Below are 19,579 nucleotides of genomic sequence, written 5' to 3' on the forward strand. Positions count from 1 at the left end.
TGCCTGGGTGGAAGATGCAGTTGTTCCTTCAGGCTTGGGAGGAACAGGAACATTGCAACTTCCTACAGGCAGTTTCCTCGGTGAGTCTCTGATTGCACCACTTCTACACAGAGCAACAAGAAGCCTTTAAAATTAAATTTTCTATTTAAGAGCAGGAAAACCACTCTGGAGAGGTTTCTGTTTATTCTTTAGGTGCAATGGCTCTGCATGGGCTTAGCCCTCTGTGCAGCAGCCCCAGCTCTGCAGAGGAGGGTGCTGAGACTGGATTACGTGTGTCTCACTGCCAGAAGCTCTGTGGTGTGGCAGTGTTCAGCTTTCTGTGCTGTGGCATCATTTCTCCATCCCTTTACTCCCTTCCACCCCCACAGAATCACAGAATCTTTAGGGATGGAAAAGACCTCTAAGATCATCAAGTCCAACGCTTAAACCAGCATTGCCAAGTCCAATAAAACCGTCTCCCTAAGAACCACACCTATATGTTCTTGAGCACTTCCATGGTCTTGTGGTGTGTCCCCACATCACCCTGCCTGCTGCAAATCCAGCCTTTCAACACTAGCAGACCATGTCCCAGATTGGCCAAATCCACAAAGAAATCTCCACCTGCTCCACGAGCTTTGGAGCAGGTCCTGGAGCAGGGAATTTGCACCACATGCTCTCTGCTGCTTCACGGCCATGTGTTCCTAATTTCCTTCAAGTCAACCAGAGAAGCACTCAAGTCTTTCCATCACTGAAAAGCACAGTAAGCCAAGCACCATGGGACAAATCCTACCCCCACTTTGGAGATGCAACACCCCTGAGGGCAGGGGGGATCAGCGGAGGAGGAGAGAAGCTGTGGTGCACTTCAGACCCGGTGACAGCTGCCACCCGCTCAGCATTAAAGCAATAAATCTGTGGGATCTGGGTTTATTCTCCTCCAAATCACTTTATTATATTGTGAGTAATCACAAAGCCTTACAATGCTGAAGAGGTTCTTTAAAAAAACAGACTAACACAGCGACAGTATTTGCCAGCTTTTGCTAAGACTAGTTTAGCCAGCAGCTAGCGTGAGATTACACAAGGAAATCTTGCAGTCTTCAATTGGATTGTCACATTGGGTTTTAAATTTACCACAGTGGTGCAAAGACAGTAACTTTGACAGTAGGTGATAACCATAATGTTTCATCTATGTACAGGCTTAAAAAAGTAAACAGCTTTCTTTAAAAAATAATACATTTTCTGCCAGCAGAAAATAATTCTCTTAAAAAGGCAAAATCCAGTAAAACCCCCACAACTTTCCTCACAAACTACTCCTGTCCTGCACTGCAGTTTGTTTCTGTTCCCCTCCAGGTCTCTGCCCACAGGCAGCCCCATTGCCTTTTTAAGAAAATCAGTGTTTCCTGTGATTGTGAAGGCTGGTCAAACATTGCAAAGGCTCAGTAGAGGGGAAAAATCCCCAAAACTGAAGGAAGGGGTGATAATCCCACCCTAAGCTACCCAAACAAATCACTGAAATTGAGATAGATGGAAATGTGGGAGTATTTCAGTACCAAATTTCAGTATCCAAAGTTAGGTGTTGACTCTGACTTTTATGGAGTCAGTGGGTTTGGGCAACGGTGTCCATTTTTCAAGACTTTTGGGGGTATGAGGACAAAACCTGAGCTTCTTCCAACACTCCCAAGGACAGTTTTGAGATGAGTTTATATCTGCATCACCTTTACATGGATCTCCCTAAATCAAACATTGAAAGTGGCCCTGATGCAGGGCTGGGTTTAGAGACCAAACTGCAGATCAGCTTGAGCATGACCCCCCTCCACAACATCCCATCCCCCTGGACAGAGCATGCCAGATGTGCACCAGACCTCAGCAGTCACCTCCACTGCTCCTAGAAGCAAATTGGAGGCTTCACACATGGCATTGAGTCATGTTGTGCTGCCTTCTCCCACTTCCTCCTAGACTGGAGAAAAAGAGGGGCCAGAGGGGTTCCCCTTTGCCAGCATTTCAGCAATGGAGGGGAAAAAATCAGCAAAACTTTGAGGACCAGGCTTTTTATCAGATTTCAGTTTATCAGATTCACAAGGCAACCAAGGAGCTGTGTGAGAGAAAGAAAAGCCACAACTCTAGAAAAAAACCCAAAGATCTTTTCTCCGATAAGCAAAGTGCTCCAGGGCCACAGGCACCAGTGTTAATTCTTCCTCTGGCACGTTCTCAGAAGTGTTTTGGCACTGCAAGTTGCCTCACATATGCCCAGATGAGCTGCAGATGTTGTGTTCAGATGGGGAATGTCAGCCTGGAAACAACTTACTCTCATATCCTCTGGGACTGCATCTTGGTTTGATAAGGTCATCAAGAAAGAATCCCTGTCAAAGTTTCCTTCCAAGCTTCCCCAGGAAGGGAAGAGGGATTCTTTTCAATTTTTATTTTTTTTTAATTTAGCTAAGCTACATGATGTCTTCCCTTTGCAACCTCCATCATCAAAGGCTGGTTCCTGGGTGAGATGTGGCTGTTAGCAGACCCCTCTGCTTCCCTTCCTCTGCTGCACGTCATCTCTGACCAATGGCTCATTGAGGTTAAAAAGACAAGAGGTTGCCAAAGCTGTACCTAAGTTAATTAGACATGAAAAGGATCAAGGTGGGAAAACAAGGAGAGATTGGTGGGAAAAAGTCTCGACTTACTCAATGTTCGTTGCACACCTATGCAAATAACATGTAAAATCCAGCACATTAGGTACACCCTGTATTCAGGTTTGTCTGGAAATATTTCTTCAAGACTGAAAGTGCATGACAGAAAACAGGGTGCTGCTAATGGAGGCAACATCCAGAAGGCACATTTTGGGGAGTAATAATTAAAAGAAGGATGATGCATGGGTTTGTAAGCCAGCAGCTACAGAGCTGGTACGTTTTGGTGTGTGCTCTGCAGAGGTGTAGCTTTGCTCCTACAAACGTGTCTGAGGCATGAAGGGTTTGCTCCAGACTGAGTGTTCTGCCCTGGGACCTGCAGAGCAACTTGTCCCCGCATCATCCAGCATCACCGCTCCTGAGCCAACGGCACGAGTGAGGACCTCAACGCGCCGGGTAAAATCCGGAGCCTGCAGGTATCGCGGACTGAGATCTGAGAGTTTATAAAATCCACAAACAATCAACTATTGGCAAATACAAATATATAAATTATTGACAGTTTTACAAAAGGCACACTGCAAGCCATCTCAGTCCGACACCTGTACAAGTCCCACGGCCCCCCACCCTCCCTGCCCCACCCCTTCTTCTCCCCAGCTTTCATCACAAAACATAAGGTGCTGCTGCTACGGATCCATGGCTGTCATGGCAACTGAGGATTTCTTTTTTGGTCAGCCCAATTTGTCGGTGGTACTGTCCTTCTTTGATGGTCTTAAGACACTGTATGTCCTTCCCTAAGGTGATGCTTTTGATGGAAGGCAGGTATTTCAGCAAAGTCTTTGGCAAGGATGATATACCTGTCCCAGAGAGGTTGAGCTCTTGTAGGGAGTTCAGACCAAAGATAACTTCAGCAGACAGTGACTTCAAGTTGGGATTGTTGGATAAATCCAGAACCTGGAGGGCTTGGAGTTCCTTGAAGCTCTGAGGAGATAACTCCCTAAAGCCATGCAGGCCACTGAGGGATAAATGGATCAAGTCTTTCAGCCCTGTGAAGTCTCCTTTCTCAAGCTTAACCAGAGGGTTTCCATCAAGATTTAAATATCGGAGAGGAATGCCTTGAAGGTTTGGTATAAATGTTAGCCTGTTTCCAGAGAGATTTAAATTCTGGATGTTGGGAATGCTCTTTTCATGGTGTCTTGTAATTGTGCTGAGCATATTATTGGACAGATCCACATTCAGGGATTTGCCTTGACCTTTTGAAGCAAAAATGTCCATAGCTATATCCAAAAGGTTGTTATTGCTTAGATCTATGTCACTTAGAGGAGAACTGGAGAAACAGTCCTCCGGAAGGACTTCCAGAGAGTTATGACTCAGATCCAAGGACTCCAGGTACCGAAGCCTGGAGAATGTGGTGGAGGAAATCTTGGCAATTTTGTTGTAGCTCAGGTCGAGACTCACCAGGGTGGTGTATCCAGGGCCAGTAAGCATCGATTCATTTATTGTTTCCAGATTGTTTGATGATAGATCCAAGTAGGAGGTGTCCAGAGGGATTGGTACAGGAACAATGTGTGAGCCTATTCCACTGCAGTCCACTTTGGTCAGGCTAAAGCTGTCAAAGAGACCAAAGGTTTCCACTTCACAGTGGCAGCCAGGGAAGCAGGTTTTTGTGGTACCAAAGCACGGAAGGAGAAGCAGCAAACTGAACCAGGCTAGGAAATGCATTGTTCTCCTGGAAAACAAGACAATAGAAAAGCAGATTTAATTGCTGTAGAAATTACTTTATGAAGGATGTGTAACTGTTTGACTTATGCAGTCTTGTCCTTTCTCTTTACAAAGGGAAAGATTAAGCATACCCTTAAACAGCATGGATCTTCCAAAAACTTTTTCTCTCATGTTATGAACCCCAGTGGGAACTCAATGGAGAAAAAAAAATTGGGTCAGCAGTCTTTACACACATAACCAAATTGAGGCAAAATTGGAAATGAGCTGTAAGAACAGTAGGCTGCCTTAAAGCATGATCTATCAAACATATATGCTTTTGACTGGACCATGGAAGAAAAGGCCAGCTCCTTACTGCACAAATAGACATCCCATCTCCCTTCCTTGGACTTCAGATGCAAATTTTAGAAGACTGGATTTGTATCAGGTGGCTAAAAACAACGCTCCTTGGCCTGGTGGCAGCTCCTCAGAGCAGAGGAACCGAGGCTTGTTCAGTCTAACCCAGCCTTTGCTGTGGTGGGCCCAGCCCCCTGCACAGTCGAGAGAGGAAATTTGCTTCATATAGAGTCTTTGGGGAGCCTCTGCTAATTGCATTAAGTATTCTTGCTGATTAGCAGGGCCAATTAGCAAGGAGTTCTCTCCACTGCTTTGGATTTGACCCATCTCCCTCCAAGACATTTCTGTCTTTCCATCATCTCACACAAGAGAGGCAGAGAGCTGATCTGCACGCTCCAGCTTTGCTGAACCTCTTCAGATGGCATCCTAACAACTCGCCCACACAACAGTGGGCAACAACAGCTGCATGATTTCAAGAGACAGCCAAAACAATCTTTAGCTCTGCATCTCTGGAGAGGGGGCATAGGAGCATGTCAGCATCCTGCAGGTTAGCACAGAGGCAACAAGGACTGTCCTTACTGGTTCCTATTGCAGTCATGGGTGATTACTCCCCATGCCTTACAAAGGAGGTCTCCAGAGGGCTGGAAACAAAAAAATCTCACCCAACCAGACAAGCAGATCCATCAGCACTAGTCCTTGGCTGTGCTGCTGGCCATAAACAGACACTCACATGCCAACTGCTCATTTAACAAGAAAAATGTAAAAGAAATCCCTTTAAATGAATGTTCCCATCCCCTCTTCAGCCTCCCTGGTCTCTTACGTTTCCCAACCCTGGCTTAAAAGCTTTTCATTAACTTTCTTGCAGTATCATGTTTCCCACACACCCTTTGATCTGGCTGAGATTCCTTCCTCACAGCCCTTGCACCTTTCCAAGACCATTTCCTAGAAATTCACACTTCATCTCCCCTCACCCACCTCTGGTATTCAATTTCTCTCCCTTTTCAGCATGGTCTTCTTGGCCCTGCTCTCATTTCCAGGAGATTGACTGGGGACTACTTGTCAAGGTGCAAAAAAAGCACAAAGGGGGAAAAATGTTGTAAAAATACTGTCCTGATCACTGATGTGACTTGTATGGCAGCGTCTCCCAGACCTCCTGCAAACAGAGAGCAGAGATTGGGGCTCTGGCCAAGTGGCCTGCAACTAAACTATTGCTAAAGGCCCCTCTGGGGTCCATTATTCTATAGAAACAACAGAAAATTGGTAAGATGAGCCCTAGCCTCAGTCCATCTCAACTGTTTCTTGAGAAAACACATATGTGTGCAGAGAGGACATAGGGGGTATGGCTCTTCTCTGCAGACACTTTTCCAGATATCCCTTTCCTAATGACATCAAGGCTGGCCCCCTCTGATTCTGTGCAGACAGACATAGCTTGCTGGCTTCTGCAGTCCCTCCTAAAATAAATATTACTATTTTTATTTTTTCATGAAGCTGCATTTGGATTGCACTGAAATGTTTTATTACCAGGGGGAGTTACAGTAATGGGGAGTTCCTTGTAAACGAAAACTGCAAAACCTCAACTGTTAAATATCTCACATACAGGGAAACACCTATATTGGTATCAGCCCAGTCTACTGGTATTTCTTCTCCCAAATTCTACCCAGTGGCTATTCCCACTTGATGTCTCTATATGGAAAGGACCTTCCAACTTCTCCTTCAAAAGTGCAGCTCAATTCCTCATAGAATTGTTTTAGCTCTGGTGGGAGCTGAATCATACAGCAGGAAGTCCAAAGACACATCAGTGTGAAATTTTACTTTCTGAGCACTGGTAAAACTTTCATTGGCTCCTTATGGAGCACCTGAACAAAAGTAGGAAGACAAGACCCAAAGCCCTAATTTAACTGGGAACAGACTTTTAATAGGGCCTGTAGTGGTAATGGACAAGGGGTAATGGTTTTAAACTAAAACAGGGGTGATTCAGACTAGATCTAAGGAAGAAGTTTTCTATGATGAAGGTGGTAAAACACTAGCATATGTTGCCCAGAGAGGTGGTAGATGCCCCATCCCTGGAAATATTCAAGTCCAGGTTGGATGGGGCTCTGAGCAATCTGGACTAGTTGAAGATATTCCTGATTTTTGTGGGGAGTTGGACTGAGTGGTCTTTAAAGGGTCTATTCCAATATAAGCTATGCTATGATTCTGTGAATGGAGAGAAGATTAAAAACCTATGCTGGGCTTTGATATGCACCTGCTCAAACCCTTTTGACATGGGAATTCCCCTCCTGATCAACCTCAAAAATGATTGCCAGATACAGTGACTCTCACTGCAACATCCATCACTTCAGCCAGCAGTAAAGACAAAACATGACACAGCTGAAATGCAGTCCCCAAAGCTCAGCTGAAGTATTTGCACAGCATCCATTGCCTCTTCCCTCCTCACAGCACTGCCACAAATTCTCTCTTACTGGCTCTGCAATTGCTTTGCAGATGGGATACAATCCATTAGTACCAGTTGGAAACTCCCTTATGGAGCAGCATGGAGCATCATAGGCAAACATGCCACTTGGTTAATAGCTCTGATAAAAGATAGGAGAAATAAGGTTACTGGTCATCTTCCAGTCCAAGAAAGAGACTCCTGCCTTGCCAAATAATTGGCAAAGAGCTTAGTCAGGTACAGGCATGTTTGATTATTGTGTGGAACAACCAATAGCTCTCTTTGAAATGGGGAAAGAAACAGACCGCAGGCACTTACATTTCTGTGTACAGTGTGCATTTGAAACTGCACCAAAACGCCTTTGGATTGCTGCCCACGAGCTGCTTTGTTAATAAAGGCAGGAAGCCAAGGTAAAAGGAAGAGGAGTTATCCTCTTGCAGTACTGGGGAGTTTCACCTAGGTAAACACCATGGACAAGAAACCACTGGCACCATCACCTAGGACAGTGAGGGAAAAGTCACTGGGAGAAAGCAGCCCACCCTGGGGCTGGTTTAGCCATGTCCACTCCATTTCTTTGGCTATTAAGGTACGGAGAGATCCCAGTGATACATTTTGGCCATCTGGAAGCTCTAGGGGTTTTTTATACCCACTGATTGCAATAGGAGCTGCTGGGGTGCAATATCTTCCCCCACGTTTCAGGTACCTGTAGTGACTGCAGGGCTCTGGTCTTTATATCTTGCTCATCTTTTCTGCAGGGCAAATATTCTGAGACAATCCTAAGGAGAGCCTGTGGTGGTTAATGGAGCCAGTGTTGGACCAAGCTCCTAGCAGGATGCCAGCCTTTTCCTCAGATCCCACATCTCTCGTTTAGCCTGCGGATGCCGTTATGCCTTCTCCCTGCTACGCTCATCCATTGCCATGCCCTGTGGCGGGACTCACACAGAAAACTCACACTGAGATTTCCCAGCCAAAAAGCCCCCAACATTAGAAGCAGATTGCAGAGGAATGCCAGGCCTCAGAAGATGGTCAGGGAGTGAGGTGGGAGAGAGGAAAGCTTTGTTACTGTGTTGTTGCAAATTCACACTGCATTTGATTTCTTCCTTCTCCTCTCCCTTAAAGACTTTTCTCATTAGGGAGATCAGCTGGCACATCCCTCCCTGGATGAAAGCCCATTGCCTGGGGACTGGTCCCCCTCTTTGGGAATGTGGATATTAAGAGGATGCTACCTAGGCTACCTCCAGTTGCCCTGGCAACCACCAAGCTGGAATTCCCCATAGCAAAAAATCAATGACTAATTAAAGAAATAATACAAGGGGAGGTGTTTTAAAGTTTGCTGTTTGATGGAGTCAGGGAACATCTGCCCCATTCTTCATTCTTCATTCCCTCAGCCTCTTTCAACATGCTTCCCACCCCATTCTTGGCTGCACCTTCCAGACCCTAGTCCCTCCCATTAACCAGGTGCACTTGGATAAACCAGTTTGGATCACTGATCCAACAAAAAACCCTCTGATCTTTCTCTTTCCCTTTGCTGGGTCAGTTTTCCAACAAATTCTGGTGACCATCCATAGGGTTACCAACTGTCACACAGGAGTGGAGAAAACAGAATCTGTCTTTTCCATAGCCCACAACTAGACCAGATCAGATACGACATGATTCTGTAAGGCATGGTGGACAGATCCTGATAATTTCTATATTTCTTGCCAATATTAATTCTGGATTAGCAGCACATAGACAAAATTTCAAGGAAAAAAGGCAAAAAGGAAGAGCTGAAGTCCACCTGTCCCAAACAGAGTTGTAGTCCTAGCAAAGGACAAAAGAGTTATATTAGCAACAACGTTTCAGGAGGAAAATTTTGGGATTGTCTTCTGCCTCTTGTATCAGTCAAGTAAAGAAATAAACAAAGTCTTCGTAGCAAAGCTCACCAGGCCCACTTGGCTGCCAGCACTAATTGGGGTCAGGGGAAAAGGAACGTTATTGGAAAGTGAAACAAGTGCATAGGTTATGACAGAGGCCATAAATCCTCCAGACTGAAGGAAAAAAAAAAAAAAAACAGTTGGCTCTGGCTCTTTCTCTTTTTAAATATCTTAGAGGCTGATATCAGTGGCAGCTGGGACTGCAGCTCCAGAGAGCCAGAATGCTCCAGAGTTGCTTCTCGACAACAAAATTGCATAAGAGACCTTTCCCCCCCTTCTCCACCCATTAATTATTCTGTAAAATTAGAATAATTACGGACTAAAGTGCAGCACTAGCAGCAGCTACACTTTTCCAGTGTGGACTCTCCCGGCTGAGCCCAAATGACGCCACAGATGCAATCGCGGTCGGGTCTCCAGATCCCATATGCCAATTTGAGCAGGCAGCAAAACCAGCTCAAACCAGCCTACAGCCAGAGACCATTAAACCCTTGCTGCAGACACACACCCCTCCCATAATAAAGAGACTGCTGCTGACAAGGTTACTCTTTTTTTGTTGTTGTTGTTTTTTTTCGTGTGAATCTATTGAAAGTAAAGGTCATTCAGGCTTTTGCTTCGCCTGCTTCAGACCAGCTCTTCCTGCAGAAGGCTTCCTCACATAAATGCTGCAAAGAGCTCTTGATAAATATTATTAAATCTCACAAAAAATGTTGGTGTAAATGGGAACAGTGTTTTCTGACCTGCTTGCTATGTTTTGCTGTTTGCTGGTTTGAGAGACACTTTGCAAACTGTCCTGGTTTTATACTCAGTGTACGAGACTTCTGGGGTTTAGGGAGAGGAGAGCTAACAGGAATCCAAGAAGTATCTGGTTTTTATGTTTGATCCTGCATTTGTTAGATGGGTTTGAGAGAGTTCAGTGGAGTTACTCTTGGTGTAACTCTCTCAGCAGGATGAGAATCAGTCCCTTGGCTCTTCCAAATTGCACTTGATTTCATGGAGGCCTCCATCAGGAGACATTGCACAAGTCACTTTTAGGGGATAAGTTATCACCCTTCACTTCACTCTGATGGCTTTATCTGTGGGACTTGCAAAGCTGCTTAGAACAGCAGAGCTATCCCAAATTTTCCAATAGGATATAGAGACAGAGATTTTCAACCCTATTTCCCTCACCAGTGCATGCAAGTGTTAGGATAAGGGGAAGCTCTGCCACTGGGGTGGTAACTTTAGCCCTTATGGTTTAATGTAAAGAGACACCAAGGGCTTAAGCGGGAGTGAAAAAGCATCCTGCAGGTACCTGAATCCTGCTTTTTGCTCCATGTTCCTGCTTCCTGGGAAAAATCAGAATGAAATGCAAGGAATGCAAAAAGAAAAAAAGAAGAGATTTTGCTATGAATTCCTTTGTGCTTTAATTATTTTGCCTGGCAAGATCATGGAGCAGATCCTCATGGAAACTTTGCTAAGGCACATGGAAAATAAGGAGGTGGTCAGTGATAGCCAACATGACTTCACTAAGGACACATCCTGCTGGACAAATTTCACAGCTTTCTATGACACAGTTACAATGCTGGTGGATGAGGGAAGAGCGACTGATGTAACCCACCTGGACTTGTGCAAAGCATTTGACACAAATCCACGTAACATCTTATTCTCTGTGGAGAAAACGTGGATTGGATGGTTGGATGACTCAGTGGATAAGGAATTGGCTGGACAGTCACACTTAAAGAGTTAAAGTCAACAGCTTGATGTTCAAGTGGAAACCAGTGAGGAGTAGAGAAGCTGCATAAACAGAGGCAAGATGCTGCTTCCTGATCTGGACAAGAACCCCACTGCTCTGCATGAAGTCTGTGTTTGCAAGACTTGAATCTCACCAAACCCCATGGAATAAAGGTTGTGGACAGCTAGAAGGGGGCAAAGAACAAAAAACAAGATACCATTTCACATTATTTTGTCTTGGTTATTTCCATTTGCCTTTCTCCTCTCTGGACAGAAATTGCTGAGCCAAAACTGCAATGACTTTCCAGCATCCAAACATGTCCTCCATCCTTTAGGGAGATTTTTGTAGATGTTACAGGGGATGGGATAGATAACATTAGCAAAGGCAAAGCTAAATTAAGCATCAAAAACATCAAAAGCATTTCACAGCCCCAAAGGTAAAGCCAAGCCGCCCCTCAAACCACCACATGGGCTGCAGAGAAGATATGAGGGATTGACCTAGAGGGAACCCAGTGCCTCCAAACCCTACAGCTCCACACTATGGATCTCTGTTCAAATATAGAATCATTTAGGTTGGGAAAGACCTTGAATATCATTGAATCCAGCTGTTAACCCAGCACTGCCAAACCCACTACTAAACCATGTCCTTAAGTGCCACATCTGCACATCTTTTAAATACCTCCAGGGCTGGTGACTCAAACACTTCCCTGAGCAGCCTGTTCCAATGCTTGACAACCCTTTCGGTGAAGAAATTTTCTCTAATTTGCAATATAAACATCCCCTAGTGCAACTTGAAGCTGTTTCCTCTTGTCCCATTGCTTGTTACTTGGGAAAAGACACTGAAATTCTTGCTTGGCTGAAAGTCTCTGCTCAATTTTTTAATGTAAAAAGAGAATCCTTTATTTAATAAAGAAATGGAAAGACTTATTAAAATAAACTTTGTTACAACTGTTAATGTCACAGTTCCCATCTGCTTTGCAAGAGGCCACAGATAATTTATCATCCTCATGCTTAAACAGCTAGTAGTTTATTCCACTTGTGCTATCTTCCCCCTCAGGCATCCCTCATTCCTCCTGGAGGAGGAAACCAAGGTGCAGGGTGGTGTATTTTGGGATCTGACAAAAGGAAAACATGTGCAGGCAGGTCTGCCAGCCCATACAGTAACTTCCAGCTCATTTACATCCGTGGCTGAAATACAATTTCTGCCACACTAAAAGCTTTGTGCCTTGAAAAAATGCATTTTGTGAGGGAAGATCAGCCCAGGGAATTTTTCCTCAAGTGGGAAAATGTTTGTGCCACATCCAGCACAGGAAAATTAGGAATTAAATCACCGTGGCATCAGGATTTGCACAAAATTCCCACTTCTCTGCTCAGTCCAGAAAGCTGTCAGCTTAATAGCAGTTTATTTCCAGGTGGAGGAATTAGTCTCCTGTGGATTTTGAAAGCAGTTTTGCTCTCCAGCCTCAAGTCAAGCTGTGCTTGTGCCCAGAGGGGGCATTCCCAAAAGGAAATTGTTTGCCAGGCCTCCTGAGTGGCTGGGGGCAGAGGAAGGCAGGTGTTGGAGTGGTGCAGCACAAGGAGGGATTCACAGGGTTTTACGGGATGTGAGCAGACAGGATGTGAGCATCCCAGCCCCACCATTGCCTCCTGACTATTCCAGCTGCAGAACCACTCCAACTGGGAGCTTTGGCAGACACAAGTGCTTCCCAGCAGCCCGGGATGCATGGAATCAGTCAAACAGGTGCCAGCAAGGGATGTGAGAGCTCAGAACTTTCTCCTGCTCTAGAAGCATTTCCAGCATGGCCACCCTAAACTCTTTTACCCCTAACAACTCCTATTTCTTGTCCTCCCTGCTCTGCTTGTTAACTGTGAGCACTTCCAAGAGCAGGAGGCCTCACTATCCTGGCACTCGCTGAGTACAAGAGAGACTTCATCTCTGCCAGGAACACAAATATTTTCTTAACCATCTCAAACTCAGCCTGAATAGAATTTTTATCATAGCGACATGTCCCAGAATGGGAGGTCTCTGTTATTTTGGCACAAACTCGGGAACAGACCAGCCCTTCAACATGGTGCTTCATAGCCAAAGGAGAGGTTTACACAGAGTTTTATGCCAGTTCTAGAGCATTTTGCTGTAGAATGACCTGGTGAAGCTACCTGCCCCATCACCTCCAGTCCCCAAGGACGCACTGTGAGGCATGAAGGGAGCCTGCGAGTGCCCAGGCTTTACCCAAATCACAGCAGTAACCTTGAGAGGACTCAACCCTCCTCCTTTCTTAACTAGTCAATTATTGAAAGCGAAAATCATGCCAGCAAGCTTCTCCTGGAGGCTCAGCCCTTGGCGACACACACCTGACAGCCAGCCCCAGACAGCTCCTGTGCTGGCTCCTGCTATGATGATACTTTTTCACTGCACTCCAGCTCCCAGAGACATGATATAATTCCAGAGAAATGCACTCCAGGATGAACACCATATGCCAGCGAGGAACGTTAAGAGGTGCAGCACAGGGAGAGGAAACCTCCTACCCACACCGGATACTTCTTGGTTTTAGCTGTTAGAAGAGCTGATCAGCCATGCCACTGTGCCCAGCTGGGAAATGCCACATGCCATGCACGTCCCTGGGATGGCAGGTACCGTGTTTCCTGCCAGGGAAGTGCAGGTTGCAAGGACCCACCAGCAGCTCTCTGGTCAGTGAGGAAAAGGCGTGATGCCTATGGATGTACTCCACATCCCTGATCTGGATTGCTTCAAATCACCCCATGAGGGCTGGCCTGAGCTGCAGAGAGACCATGCTGCATGGGTAGACATGGATGGGTTCCCCCAGAGGAGATGAGCTAGGCAGGGGGAAGGAAACAAGAGAGAGGAGGGAGGACAAGGTGATACATAGCAGGGTGATGCCTCAGCTCTTTCTGGTGAGACACGTCCCACCAAAAGCAAGCAACTCATCACAGCCTCATCATCCTGTATTTCTAATGGCTTTCCAGCTCTTTCTCCTTGAATCATAGAATCATTAAGGTTGGAAAAGACCTCAAAGAGAATTGAATCCATTACAACAGAGGTGGCTGCAGATCAGGTTTAAGCGCTGCCTCCAACAGCATGCCTTTGTCATGGTGCAGCCAGCACTGGAAAAAATCATTAGAAAGCAGAGGAAAAAGAAATTCAGCCTGGCTGGGCGACACCTTCAGCCCTGGCAGAAGGATTTTAAGAGGACCCCATGCAGCTTTAGCTCTCTGAAAGGCAGAAGCTGCCAATCTCCCTTCTAATAGCCCTGAGGGGTTGCTGACTTCAGTGAGGAAGGGCAAAACCAGGAGACTGGGAGTTAAGCTGGGTGCCCAATGGCACTGCTCCAGCTGGCCCAGGGATTCTTTGTGGGCTTTTTATTTATTTTTGCGGTTGGATTTTTTTCCATACACAATAATCTCTGGGCCCCTTTGCTGTCTGTGGCTCTCAGCGTGCAGCTGCAGGCCCTCCACGGAGGAGATAATAAACACAATCCTGGCCATTATTGTTGCAAACAGCACAGCTGGAGGTTCCCATCTCATTCCCCTCATGGCCTTTCTTTGCCCCTCCTCTCCAATAATTCTTGCATCATGATGCTGCAAGCAATGAATGTCAGTGATGCTTGGTGGAGCATCAGCTGGGGCTTCAGAAGCTGCCCCCACCCCAGTGAAGCACGTGAGACATTTACTAGACCCAGTGGGTTTCCTACAAGGTTTGTGAAGGGGGGATTTGGGGAGGAGAAGGGTTGTAGGTAGAGCAGATAAGGGGTTTTACCAGTAGTGTGCCATTCCCACCATGATTCCCACTGCAGATGATGTTTCATTGCCCCCATGATGTTCAGCATCTCCTCAGCTCTTTTCCTCCCCTCCTTGGCCCAGGATTCTCCAATCCCTCTTGGCTGGTGGAGGATTTTGGAGAAAGATCATCTGAAGTGGGTTGGGAGGGCCATTTCCCCAGCAGAACCAATTTCTCACCACTGATGCTGCCCTGAGTCCCCATTTAAGTGCCTCAGTTTCCCTCCTGACACTTTAACAAGGACTAGTACTAGGTCTGAGAGGTATTCACTCACCCCCCATCCCCAGGTTTAATTCCCACCAGTTTAAATGGGAAGGGAGCACAAGGCCTGTGGGTCTCACCCCCCATGGAAGTCCCCGGCCAACAGTCTCACTGCTGTAACTGGTCCAGACAAATGTTACCACAGTCCCTGGGCACCAGTCCAGCTCCCGCATTCCTGGACACTCTAGGGACAGCAACCCTGCTTTGCCCTCTGCAAAATGGGCAGTCAGGCCAGAGGAGAGGGAAGGGGATGGATGACACTGGCCAGGTTCAGTTACCCTATGATCCCATAATTCTTTGAATTCTCCAATTCACTTGCAAGAAGTTGCAGTGCTCTGGTCCTGGACAGATACAAACGGAACTTTTGCAGTAGGATTAAAGTGCTTTGGAGAAAGGATCTCCCCCATCCTGCTCTGTGAAGTTTGGCCTCACCATGCCAAGTGCTACAGACATATCGTTCTCAAGGATGGGAGGAAAACAGGCTCTTTTGGGGTCAGGGACATCTCCTGCCCCACTTGGAGACAGGTGACACAAGCCCCATGCATATGTGTCACCTCAGACACAATGGGGTTGAGGAATCATGTCTGGTTTGACCCATGAGCCACAATAGGAGTTTGACTCTCAGTTTTTCCTGAGGAGGATTATCTTATTCAAAGTAAAAAAAAAAAATAAAAAAAAAAAAAAAATCCAGTCCCCATCCCTGAAAGTGTTCAAGGCCAGGTTGGATGGGGCTTTGAATAAGCTGGTCTAGTGGAAAGTGTCCCTGCCCATAGCCAGGGTGTTGAAACTGGATGATCTTTAAGGTTCAGCCCAAACCATTACGTGATTTCTCTCCCCACCCCTGGGTTGGAGCTGCTGGCAAGAATCAGGGGAAAGGAAAGGAATCACCATCACAGAGACACAGACTGCAAAAAAGAATGAGGAAGGGAGAAACGGGAAGGAAAAGAAACCGTGCCGACACCGGCACTCAGACATTACACACAGCACGTGGCCCTCTGTCTGCTGTGGTGAAGATAAAGTGCTTTTTTCCAGTTTGCCACTGCTCTGACAAGAGATTTCCAGACTGGTTAATGCAACTCAGGAATGTCCCATGCTAAGGCAGCCAGGATGGTTTAATCTTTTGCAGTGTCTGCAAGCAGAAGGGAAGGCTGGGGCGATTTCCAGAACACATATTTCCTTCCCCCCTGCTGCACACCATGAATACAATAGAAACTCCCAGGAAATTAACCCCCCTCCAAAAAAAAAATTGCAATAAAAATTAATATATCAAGATTTCCTTGTAATGAATGGCTGAGCCATTCATACATTTGCCTCGATAGGTCCAGGTGCCAAATTTTAAGACAAGAAACAGCTTGCTCAAGCCAGCCTTTATCGCTTCCCAGCTCTCAACATCTCCGTGTTTGGAAGTTTCTTTTGATAGCCTGCCAAGGCGGCCAGTGCTGCAGCTACCGTGTGGAGCCTGGGGGTGCCAGGGGTCAGGAGGGCCGACGGACAAGGATGCCTTGTCTCATCCCACCCTCCAGACTCTGCTTCTCCCCACCAACCAGCTAACAAAAGAGAAGGAGGAGGAGGAGGAAGGAGGAGAGACTGAAAGAGGATAAAAAAAAAGCAGTTAGGGATGGAGGGAAAACTCTAAACCTCTGGAAGACGGTGGCTCACCTTTTATTCCCAGCTCGGTCTTGCCCCGGGGTGACACTCACTGCTGCTCACTGTGTGGCTGCCTGGGGAAGCACAGGATACTTTTCCCTATATTTAAAAAAAAAAAAAATCCACAAAAACCCTTAGAAACTTCTGCATGTTTTCACCCTTTTCTCCCAATTTCCTCTCATCCATTCAATACTGATTTATTCCTTGCACTTAGTTGTAAAGAATAGAGGTGCAGGAGACCCTCATCCCAACCCTGCAGCCTTTCCTGCCAGTCCAGCCTGTCATCAGAAATTAATGTCCCCTGGGATGTCTGTCACGTCCTCGTTCCCTCCAGGCATTTTGTTATTGCTCCCCACTGCCTCTGACAGCAGCTGCTCAAATTCATTCACAAATCAGCACCGTCTGCCCGGCTCCGGGATGCCGCAAGGGACAATCCGTCCGAGCGCTGCCGCCTTTCCGTGCCCGCCCCGTGTGCGGCCAGCACCGCTCCCCGCGCACCCACCGCCTCTGCAGCAGGGCAGGGGCAGCTCCTCCTCGGGCCATTTATAACCCGTGTGTGTGAGCAGGCACCTCCCCGTCCTCTCCAGGCCGGGACTGCCTCCCTGGGTCAGGCGGGAGCAGAGCCAGGCCCCGCGCCAGGGCGATGGCACACACTGACCCGCTTCGCCTCTGAGCGCCTGCGAGCCCACAGCCAAGTTCAGCCTGCAAATCCAGGGACGTGCCAGCTTCCTCCGCTCCTTTCAGCATCTAACACATCCAGCGTGCTTCTTGTTCCCGGGGAGATCGGCGAGACGGTCCAAGGCTGCCTTTCCGCGCCTCTCCTGCCGGCGTTCGCGCTGCTCCTCGCCGCTGCAATAGCCCGCTGCTGCCAGCACCGATCAATGCGATGTTTCAGCGCATCGCCAGCCATCGGCACCGGCTGCTCTCCGCACAGCAATGGCACAGTGTCCAGCCAGACAAGTTTCCTACTGTAACTTCAGTGAATGCTGTTATTCAGGCGGACGGCAGCTGATTTATCATGGCAGGCACACGGGGAAAGCTTTCCATTCGGGAGGCCGGGGGCTGCTCGTCCCACTGCCGTGAGCTCGGCAGGGTTCGCTGTGCTTTCCTTGCAGCCGTGCTCCAATGTCTTCGCTGCCACGGAATCGCGTTCACGAACCGTGCTGGCGAGCGGCGGCTAACGGAGGCGATGCCACATCCCCGCGACAAAAGCCACCAGCTCCATCCCCACCGCTCTCCTCCCAGGCTTCCCAAATCCCAAGCAAGAGGAGTGAAGTTGACAGACCCTTTTGTTTCCGGAGAGCTTGGCACGTGTTGTGGTTTACTGAGCTAATAAATCTGCCGTGGGCTGCGCCTTTTAATGACTGCAGCATTAATAACAAGTTTCCTGGGAGCTGCTTGAAAGTTTACAGGGTGTGTGCACTATCAGGGGAACCCCGTGCTTTCTGACCTCCTGCTTCAGAAGTCACACCCAGCAGCTTCTTTCATCCTTTTCCTTCAATGAGAGAATGAATAAATCTTGCTCGGCTTTCTCTCCCCCCCTTCCCAAACACACCTTCCCCGTCAGCTTAATCCACTCACAGATGGGAAGTTCCCAGTCAGGAATGCCTTTGCCATGCCTTTATCAATACAACCCGGGGGGAAAGGACCCCCGCTCTGCACTTTCCAGCTTCTACACCCCATCCAGCCGACCCCTCCAGGCTTTCCTTTCCCTCTCCTTTCTCTCCTTACCTGGAGTAAGCTGCAAAACTCCGCGAGCCTCCCAGCACCAGAAACCCACCAAAAAGCTTCTCTTCGCTCCCGAGAGTTGAGGGGAGGGCCCGGAGAGGAGGAGGAGGAGGGAGAGGAGGGGAGACAGGGAGCCCTGTGTGAAATCAAAGCCCCGAAGCCGGGCACGGGAGGCGGTGCGGAGCCTCCAGCTGCTGCTCGGATTACTCTGCAGCCGTGGCGATCCCGAGACCTCTAGAAACCACGATTCCACTGGGGGAAGGAGAAGAGATTCCAGCTGGAGACGCTTCATCCCGGGAGGGGAGCCGGGCTGGGGACTCGTACGCCCCCACCGCATCGCAGAGTTCCCCCTCTGGAAAAACCAGAGGTGGGGGAAAAAGTAGTTTGCTTCCACCCGAGACCTCTGTCCTTCCCTCTACCCTGCACCCCCGGCCTCTGAACCCCCTCGAGAGGAAAAGCTCATCCCACCGAAAAAAGTTTCCGCGCTCTGAGGCTGGGGAGGGCTCCGCAGCAGGGACCCCGGGGCTGGCCCTGCGCACCCCGGCAGGCGGCAGGGAGGGCTCAGCCCATCGCGGCACAGCTTCCCCCCTCCCAAAAACGAGCCCCACGGTTCTGCACACCCTGGGAAGTTTGGAAGGGGGTGCAGAGCGGAGTGCAGGGGCCAGGGAGGGGATGGAGAGCGCAAGGAAGGGGTGGGGGTCAGGGAGGGGATGCGGGGGTCAGGGACGGGGTGGGGGCAGAGGGGGACTCACCGGGGCCGGGGTCGGTTCCCAGCGCCAGGCCGGTTCCCAGGGCGGGATCGGTCGAGCCGGGAGCCGGCAGCAGCAGGGCTTGGGCCGGCTGTCCCCTTCTGCTCTGCTCCTTCTCCCTTCTCCTTCCCGTGCAAGGCGTGCAGCTGGCCGGGCAAGCTGGCTGCCCCCTTCCCCGCAGGAGGAGGGAGGAGGGAGCTCAACAGATGGCTGCACACAAGGGAACATCTGGGAGGAGGAGGAGGAGGAGGAGGAGGAGAAGGAGGAGGAGGAAGGAGGCAGGAGGCAGGACTTGCGCTAGACTGTGCCACTCCTGAGCTGGCAGACCCCCCTTAACAGGGGAAGAGGCGAGGGGAGGCGTCGAGACAGCTTTGCACAAGCACACAGTCCCCCTTCCTGCTGCCTTGCATCCCCACGGCTAAAATTCCTTGTCGTTCCTTTGCTTTCTTGGGGCTCACACCGGAGTTGCCCTTTCAGCACAGCCGTGTTACAACCGTGTTTCCAGCTCTGACCTCTGCAGGGCTGTATTTGCAGACGAGAGTTCTATTCCTGAACACTGCCTTCATTCAGTTTTCCAGGCCTTTAGTGCCACGTGGGATACAGAGAGTCTGAACCCCATCACTGGAGGACAGGCAGTGCTGGGGCTCTGAATGAGCAGCCCTGCATCAGAATTTCTTGGCTATTAGATATAGCAGCAC

At 48.4% G+C, this 19,579-nt stretch overlaps 1 protein-coding gene across 4 annotated transcripts; it reads right to left on the minus strand.

Moving 5' to 3' along the window:
- Nucleotides 1–2,022: 2,022 nt before the first annotated feature.
- Nucleotides 2,023–19,079, minus strand: TSKU (tsukushi, small leucine rich proteoglycan). Of its 4 annotated transcripts, none has more exons than XM_041461931.1 (4): nt 18,885–19,079; nt 18,136–18,384; nt 16,417–16,503; nt 2,023–4,320 (listed from the first exon to the last, which is right to left on the minus strand). In XM_041461931.1, the coding sequence occupies exon 4, from the start codon at nt 4,311–4,313 to the stop codon at nt 3,255–3,257; it is 1,059 nt and encodes a 352-aa protein (XP_041317865.1). In that variant the 5' UTR covers nt 4,314–4,320; nt 16,417–16,503; nt 18,136–18,384; nt 18,885–19,079; the 3' UTR covers nt 2,023–3,254. The 4 variants fall into 4 exon arrangements, with proteins under 4 accessions (XP_041317865.1, XP_041317864.1, XP_041317863.1 ...); XM_041461930.1 differs by having other exon boundaries at nt 18,136–18,484; XM_041461929.1 differs by lacking the exon at nt 18,136–18,384.
- Between the last annotated feature and the right edge of the window lie 500 nt (nt 19,080–19,579).

This window comes from Pyrgilauda ruficollis, unplaced genomic scaffold (genome assembly GCF_017590135.1).
Source record: "Pyrgilauda ruficollis isolate IOZ18807 unplaced genomic scaffold, ASM1759013v1 scaffold158, whole genome shotgun sequence".
Lineage (NCBI taxonomy): Eukaryota > Metazoa > Chordata > Aves > Passeriformes > Passeridae > Pyrgilauda > Pyrgilauda ruficollis.